Source organism: Suillus bovinus, assembly GCF_016758785.1.
Source record: "Suillus bovinus strain UH-Sbo-P2 chromosome Unknown EDB93scaffold_43, whole genome shotgun sequence".
NCBI lineage: Eukaryota > Fungi > Basidiomycota > Agaricomycetes > Boletales > Suillaceae > Suillus > Suillus bovinus.
In genome coordinates this window covers 308212-316816 of record NW_024542099.1, presented here as the reverse complement: position 1 = coordinate 316816, position 8605 = coordinate 308212, and the positions used below count along the sequence as shown (strand labels likewise).

The window sequence follows — 8605 nt, the reverse complement described above, 5'->3', positions numbered from 1 at the left end:
GACGGCATTCCAGTCAAAACCAGGTCACCATCTAGTAGACACATTCCATGACGACCTCCGTGATCTACTGCCGCACGAAGACAGTAGAAAACTCATCATCAGATGGATGCCCGGTCATGAAGGCATCCTGGGCAACAAAGCAGCAGACAGAGAAGCAAAAAAGGCAGCAGCAAGAGACTCATCAGACCCCACCGACCTCCCTGCATCACTGCTAACCAAAGGAAGAACAGCCAAAATGCTACCATGAAGCAAATCAGCAACAAAACAATATTTCAATGGCATAATCAAGAACAAAGCCAAGGAAATAATGCGGCAGTCACCCCGATTTGCACACCTAGCATCCATAGATCAGACCGCCCCATCCAAAAAATTCACCACCAACATTGACGACCTCTCAAGAAAGCATGGATCATTGCTCTTCCAACTATGCACAGGTCACATAGCCCTCAACAAATACCTTCACCATATAGCGAAAGCCCCATCAGCCACATGCCAAGAATGCCACTCACACGAAGAAACGGTTCACCATTTCCTACTCATTTGCCTCAGATTCACCAGACAGAGAGCTGCACTCAGCATGGAGGTGGGGCCAAGGCAGCTCCATGTCAAGTACCTCCTAAACGATGCCAAAGGAATCAAAGCTACACTCAAATACATAGCGTGCACCAAAAGAATGGAACCAATCTTCAGAAATGTGACCCCACCCAAAGAGAAAGAAAGAAGATGAGAGGATGAAAGGGAATGAACAGAGGAAAGAACCATGATGACATATATGTATTCCACTATATCAACACCTTAAGACAGTGTCACAGTCCTCGCCCACGCTGGGACCATTGCATAGCATTAACACATATCAGCACATAGCATAGATTACACAAGCACATACTGTACGTAGTGTCCACCATAGGGCTCCGCCCCAAAGGACAATAAACAAGGATCAAAAAAAAAAAAAGCAATTGCAAGTTAACTAGGGATATACAATATACATTAAATAAAATCGAAGAAACAATATTCCTCAAACCAAACAGCGATCGGACATTGAAAATCTGTCCGGCATCTCGGAAAGTCGAACCAAACATCCACCATAAGATAGGGATCCTAAATATTTGTCGTTTATTTCTAAAATGTAGTTTGCATGATTATATAATATGAAAGTAAATCTAGAAATTTAACAATTGGTTGTTACCGTCAATTAGATCTGCGATGATCTTGACACGCATCTTTGCATAAGTGTGTGCTCAGGCCTCAGGGTTCAAACATAGCCAAAAATGTCTGTTTACGACCGACCCATGAGCTAAACCAAAAATGAGTTGCTCACGAGCAGTTCGACTAACTCCGCTTTTTAGATTAGTAGCGTCAAATTCCGAGTTGCCGTTAAGCTTCAAGTCCAACGATTTTGAGTGTGACCTACCCTCAGGCTCATCTTTGCCTCTCAAAGCATGGTTTCTGGCTGCCACCGGGCTTCATTCTCAAATACGTGAATGCATTCCTCACTTTCTCCGCTCGTAAATCAAATCTTATCATAAATCTTATTTTTCTTCTCTGACCAGATTAGATCACAGAAGTGACAGAACGTTGACAGAACGTTGACAGCACACATGGAGCACCAAATGTAGTTCAACTGGGGCTCGAGGTCACCGACCTACCCTATCTTCGGGATTTGCCATTTCCACCCTTCCGAGTATTGTACTTACTTGATATCTTAATAATATAGTTAGATCTGCTATCTTGACTTGGACCCGACTTCCACTCATTGTTCCATCCACTGCTTTCCTATTCATCTATGACAGAGCTGAATGAATCCGAGCTCAATAAGCCAGGTGGTGTTGAGGGTTCCAGCCAAGTAGGAATGGAAGGGATGGAGATGTTGGAAGGCAACATCATCGAAGCTTTCAAAGAGAGCGTAGAGCGCTCCAATCCTCAACATGCTGATAATCGCAACGATGTCACTCAGGGCATCCATGGTCATTTACATCACTTTGCGCCTGGCCACCACGTTTGGTTGAGCAAATTCGTGCCTCAGCTGCAATCCCTCGCAGCCAAGTATCATGTCGGCAACTATGTCGCGATTAGAGGCACCAATCGACGAATTTTTGAAAGCATGCCGATCTATGCACGTTTGGGCATGCATATATTATTTTATGGGAAGGAGCAGGTCAAGCTCTTGGAAGGAAGCAAGCGCGTCGACGCACTCCTGATGGAGCAGAGCAAGCGTGAGGGCCAGATCTATGACTCGCCTGAGTCTAGGAGTCACATCCCATCATTCATAAAAACCTACAACATCGACACAACCGAGCTGCTATATCCGCCCGAAAGCCCAGCGTACAAAAATTTCAACGACTTCTTCTACCGAAAACTCAAGCCTGGAGCTCGCCCTGTGGAGAACCCTGATCATGAATTCTGCAGTGCTGCGGATTGTCGGCTCGTCGTATATCCTGCGGTGCACGATGCGCAGACTTTTTGGATTAAGGGGGACCAGTTTACAGTTCCTGCCCTCCTAGGACTAGATAAATCCGATCCACTCTGCAGGGCGCTGGAAGGTGGCTCTCTCGCATCATTCCGCCTTGCGCCGTCAGATTATCACCGCTTCCACTCCCTTGCAGATGCCACTGTCGTTGGTCAACCAAGGGATATTCCTGGACAATATTTTACAGGTAAGGGGCGCCACCTGCAGCACTCAACGAATGAAAATTTACCTTCTGCAGTCAACCCGCAGGCAGTCAACGAGAAAAATCTCGACGTGTTGTCTGAAAATAAGAGATCAGTTCTCGTTCTAAACCATGACGCGACGAATAAAAAGATCGCATTCGTTGCAGTCGGCGCCTTGCTCGTTGGAAGCATTCAGTGGACCGTTTCGGTAAGTCCATCGAATATGATCTTCTAACATGCCAAACTCACTTCCATCAGTCGGGTTCCAAGGTTCGGCGCGGAGATGAACTTGGTTTCTTCGCGTACGGAGGTAGCACTGTTGTTGCTATCCTTGAGCCGGGGATGGTCGAGTGGGATTCCGATCTTATCGCCAACTCTTTGCCCCAGAAGCCGGGTCACCTTGGAACCGAGACTTTGATGAAAGTTGGCTGGTCTATTGGGAAGCTATCAGATAAATGGAAGTAAACAGGAACTGCCTATGGAAGATAAGTATCTTTTAAATGTAAGCGCGTTCTATTGGCCCAATCATGTATCATCGCGACTTTTGAACTATCTAAATATGTGCGTAATTAAGCGGGTTTGCAAGTTATTCACTCGAGCTCATCGATGTCACTACGGGCCATACTACAGTGTACGAAGCACTTTTCCGACCTCTCGGATTAGCCCGAACTCAAAAATGTATCTAGTCCTCGAAATTTGACTGCTTTGTACCGTAGAGTAGCGCAAATGCATTCTTTTGACTTGTAGATTAAGGCTACCTCGTTCGAATATTGAAAATCGAAGGGTTGAAAAAATTTCCGACGAAATTTGAAACATGTTGCAAGAAATGGTATTTATGGGTAACTGAGCAGGTATACAAGCAAGCAGATGGTAAATACAATCTACAGAAGCCCTCTGCTTGCAGTTTCGGCATCCAGTGAGGCCAAAATCTCTGTCATGAGCCCAACACGACGGTGGGAACGGTACTTCTTAACTGCGAAGGCTGCTTGGTGAGCATCGAGTCCTTTCCTGTTCAAACTTCAGCGCTGCCACATGACCACTCGAAAGCATCGATAAACGTACCGGTAGGAATCCATATAACGCCAAGCTTTGCGGAAAAAACGGCGAATAGTCAAAACATCACACATGTCGAGACATTGCGGAACCAGTGTTTTTGCCGTCGAGAATTTCCCATCAGTGACATTTCGATAGCCTGTACCACGCGGGAATATCAATGAGTCAAAATCACGACAGTAAACCGAGAAAAAACTGACGGTACTTGGCATATCCCCAAAGCATCTCGATGGGGTTCAGTTCACAATGGAACTTCGGAAGAAAAAGGCAAACGTGCCCGCGACTCTCGATGTAATGCTGGATAAGTGGCTTTTCATTGACGAAATCATCTTGAAGTGAGAGTACGCGGTACATGCAGCACCAATTATTGTCTTCCGAGTCTGTTTCTGGCTCATCCTCTGCCTGTAGCTCACCTGTTTCAGGTGCTTCTTGTCCGAGTGCCTCCGCCAATGCGAGTCTCCGTTCTGCATCCTTTTTTGCCTGTGACTTCTGACAACGTTGACACTTCCCAACCACCTTCCCATTGTGCTGTTCCATCAGCACATCCCAAACTGATTGCCGTTCTTGAAGAATGACTTTCATTCCTTTTGGTCTCCCAGCCAACTCAGGGTCAGGATATGTTGCCGAGTATACCATTTGCTGTGGCATTCCACGCATGTCAGATTGTCCAGGTTTCGGAGGTGGATTATTGAGTGGGATAGTGGTATCACGTAGGTGGCTTTGCTTACCACCACCTTTCACATTCATGTTGTTCACGTTCAATGCATTTGGAGCAAGACCTTCATGAGCGGAAGAGCAGTCGAAAACAAAGACAGCAACCTTGTTCGGATGCAAGAACTCGAATATGTCGACAGCATGAATCGTTTGGGTCTGAAGCTGAGGAAGATCCCAATTTGCATCATGGTTTTTTCCTGGATAGATGATTTTTCGAGCATCCGTGACCTTGAGCTGTTGGTCAGGTGGAAGAGTAGCTTGTTGCGCGAGTTGTTCTTCTGACAAAGCGAGTCGGCCAGTTGTTTCGCAAATGAAATCAGAAACATGAATTGCATGACCATTCCCCTTCCTTTTCAAAGGCTGTTCATCACCACAAAGCCAAGAGCGACGTCGGTATTCATTTGTATGAAAAATTGACTCATCCTGGGTAACGAGGACATGCTCTTGCTCATCGGGAGTGAGGGATGGTGGGATGGGTGCGAGAGTTTCATTGTTGTATTTTGTCATCAATCTGGTATGAGATGTGGTAAGTGACACATATTCGACAGTCAGATAATGCCGACTTACCTCTCATATCCTGCTATTTTCTCAAGGAATATTTTCCGTGCCTCCACGACATCATCACGTTCATGTCCATCATGGTATACACCTTTCTGGACATTCTTGCAAGTGTATCCAAGTTTCTTCAGCCAGTTTTCTGCAGTACGTTCACTGATGTGGCTGTTCGGACCGGTTAAGCCAAGTGTAGGTGCAATAATTTCATTGACGTGGCGACACATGGCACTTGGAGTGATGGTACCCAGCTTCTGCATTGCAAGATACCTCCGCACATTATGAACAACTGCCTCGTTATCCAACAATGTGTATTGTCCACGGTGATTACTTTGCTTTGACGAAGGAAGACAGTGATGTTGCAGAAGGTAGAGTTCATTCCTGCGAATTTGACGTGCAAATCTTCCTCCCTCTCGTGCTCCAGTGCCCTTCTTTCCCTTACCCATCCGTCGTGCAATTGCAAGACTTGCACTCAAGCATGGAGTTTTACACTTTGGATGATGGCGATACTGCTCTCGGAGTTTGACATATTGTGTCACTGCGGTAAGTTGAGTAATCATCTTCAATGATTTCTTTGTCCGCAGGTTTTTGACTGTCCGAAGGCAGGCATCCGCAATCTTAAATATGTCCATATCCAGCGCAGTTTCGACATCATCATGATCATCCTTCAGCCACTCTTGGGCCATGGACGCCAGCAGACTCTCATGATGTATGTCATTCACGTCTTCTGATCCAAATGTCAGGTCCAAATTTTCCATTTCCAGCTCATCGCCATCGTGAATGGCCTTATGTGTACGTGGAATGAGCCTATTAAAGCAGCGAGATTATTTCATTGCTTACCTCAAGGTATTCATCTGGATCAAATTCTTCATTCCATGGAATTGATATGATACCGTTCAGCTCGTCTTGGAGTAATGACACGCTGTATTCCATTAGGTCAAAACCCATTTCCAGGGAATATTCGAGTGCTGGATCTTGCTGTATAGGCTCCACTTCCTTGGCAACAAACTGCTCCTTTTCAGACATGAGAGTCATATCTCTCTAATTAACTTGATGTAAGTCTCAGAAGTCACTTATGTTATCATCTGAACCTTCACAAAAAATGTGTCTATTGTCTTTGCTCCACTGGATGCTCTGTCCCATGAGGACTTCTTCCTCCATTGAGATGTCCGAGAGTTTCCCCGGTAAACAGCTGGCCTATTTACAATTTTCTGCTTCTTTCGCTGACACCAGGCTTGATGGTAAGCATTGCTGACGTTCTATAGATAATAGAAATTCGGAGACATTCACCTGTGGTTCTCCATCAGACCCAGTTAAATTATTGTCCTTGGCTCGAAGATTTGCAGGTAAAAACATGCCATAGAGGCTCTGTAGGGCAACAATGGACCCAGATATATCATCTGCCTCAACCTCGCTCTCCCCACTAAAGCCAGGCTCATACTCTGAGTCTGACCCCTGTTCTGGTTGAGGTGATGGCAAAGAGCTGAATTTACGACAGTCGGCTCGTTGCTTCTTTGCTTGAGCAGCTTTCTTTGTCACAGGAGGCATATGGTAATATGAACAGGGTTTCGGGGAGATGAACAGGGTATATGGAGCATGGGGTAAATTTTTTCCGACGGAAAAATTTGAAACAAAATGGGAAATTTCGAAAAATTGCTTATTTTTGCTTGTTTCCTTGTAGAATTTTCATTGAGCAAAAAAATTCGTACAATTAAGCTCCCTATAGAGACGGCACTCTAGTGCTTCGTACACTGTAGTAAACGGCTCTACAACTTGGTATATTCCAAAATGTCCTCCAAAGTACTACAAAACGTCATTCTAACTGCACCCTATATCTTCACCAGTTGCCTCATTCACCTGCATCAGCCTGCATCACGGAACGAGCAACTTGTTCTTTCGGGCCCGTAGTATCCCTCCGTTCGGGGTCGACGGTCGCATGAACTTCAGATCCAAACCCTTCAAGACTGTTTTTGACTACTGGCATCATCACTTGTCCACATCACGAACAATGGGGACAAGTTTTCACTTCACTTCGCAATATCTGCCTCGATATTAGTAACAGCCCCATCCACTTGCACGTCCGACAGGAGTGCCTGAAACTCAGGTTCAATCAATATTCTACTATATACTGCCCCATGTTCATATAACTATTCTCTCCGTAGCATTCGTGATCCGTTCAATTCAAAACACCTTGTCCACAGTCACATCTCTAAGAAACCTTGCGGGTCTTATTTTTTTTTTTTTTTTTTTGGGGGGGGAGGGGGAATATGGACAATGATCTCAACTGGAATTGTTGGTAGTGGAAGAATTCTATTCAAAAAGACACAGCAATAACTTGTACATAAGTGTATGACTGAAAAGTACATCAAGCTCCGTTTTGATATCCGCTTGTTTCTTTCAGTGCCTCCTCGCCTGTAGTCCGAAAGGCTACAAGGGCATCCCATGCATGTCCAGACGTTATGCTATTCATCGCTAGCGTAACCCCTTCTTTGAAGTCCGAAGCTAAGCCTGCAACAACCAGGAGTGCTGATGCGTTCAGCAATACAAAGTGCAAAACGGGTGTCAACGACTCCGGTATGTCATTACCCGAGTTGAGTAGTGCTTTGAATGTCCCTGCATTCTCTGTCGGTGTTCCACCAGCAACGGATGAGAGCGGATGAACGCTCAGTCCGAAAAGGTCTGGGTGTAATTTTATTTCCGTAACTTTGCCATCCTCTAATTGCCACGCGTACGTGTCGCCGGCACAGCTAATCTCATCAAGTCCTTCGGCTCCGCATACTACGAGGGCGCGCTCGACGCCGCTGGTACAGAGGGACTGAGCGAACGTAGGACCAAGTTCGCGGTCAGCCACGCCCAACACCATTCCTCGTGGACGTGCGGGATTTATGAGGGGTCCAAGGACATTGAAAAGCGTTCTGAAGGGCAAGGACTCGCGATACGGTGCAATCATAGCAAGTGCAGGATGGTAATGAGGCGCGAGGATGAAGGTGAATGGCACCTTAGATATAGGAAAGGGAATGCCTGATGAAGGGGCAGTGAATGAACAGTCAAGGGACTGCAAAAGATCTGCTGATCCAGATGAGGACGTGGAAGCCCTGCTTCCATGCTTGTTGTTTGACTCGTCAGATGGATAAATATAGCAGATGTAAGATAATCTTACCTTTATCACTCGAGCGCCTGCGCCTGCGGCAACGACGGCTGCCGTGGTACTAACATTGAACGTGTTGTGACCATCACCTCCAGTTCCAACGATATCGACAACAAAATCCGTGTCTCCATCTTCGACGTCTGCTTGTAATGCCCGCGCCCTTAGTACTTCAGCAGCTGCAGCGAGGGAGTCTGGGCGTCTTTCCACTTTTCCTATGTGGAGGGCAGCGAGAAATGCGCCTATTTGTGCGGGAAGGGTAGCATTTGGAGTAAAAAGGTGATGAAGTGCGAGTTTAAGGTCGTCTGGAGTGAAATACTCGGGAGTCTTGACGAGTTTTCCTAGCAGGATTTTGAAGGAGTCGGGAGTATATTCTGTCATTATTACGCGCGCTAGACACCCATAAATACAAACAACAAATATATAGGTACACCCGGCTGTGTAAAATTGAAACCTGAAACAGCAATGAAACAGTATTACTAGCTCGTTTCA

At 45.9% G+C, this 8605-nt stretch overlaps 3 protein-coding genes across 3 annotated transcripts; 2 read left to right on the top strand and 1 right to left on the bottom strand.

Moving 5' to 3' along the window:
- Positions 1 to 415: 415 nt before the first annotated feature.
- EDB93DRAFT_1059602 (uncharacterized protein) lies at positions 416 to 697 on the top strand (the record flags this gene model as incomplete). The annotated part of the gene is made up of 1 exon (XM_041444799.1): positions 416 to 697. A coding segment is annotated over one exon (282 nt), but the record flags the coding sequence as incomplete, so codon positions are not given.
- Positions 698 to 1864: 1167 nt separating this feature from the next.
- On the top strand, positions 1865 to 3114 carry EDB93DRAFT_1088611 (phosphatidylserine decarboxylase-domain-containing protein; the record flags this gene model as incomplete). Its single annotated transcript, XM_041446147.1, has 3 exons — positions 1865 to 2654; positions 2706 to 2857; positions 2908 to 3114. 3 exons carry the CDS (start codon positions 1865 to 1867, stop codon positions 3112 to 3114), a joined length of 1149 nt encoding a protein of 382 aa, XP_041306005.1.
- Positions 3115 to 7218: 4104 nt separating this feature from the next.
- EDB93DRAFT_1229196 (glycosyl transferase) lies at positions 7219 to 8544 on the bottom strand. The gene is made up of 2 exons (XM_041451266.1): positions 8129 to 8544; positions 7219 to 8074 (listed from the first exon to the last, which is right to left on the bottom strand). Exons 1-2 carry the CDS (start codon positions 8492 to 8494, stop codon positions 7334 to 7336), a joined length of 1107 nt encoding a protein of 368 aa, XP_041306004.1. The 5' UTR covers positions 8495 to 8544; the 3' UTR covers positions 7219 to 7333.
- Between the last annotated feature and the right edge of the window lie 61 nt (positions 8545 to 8605).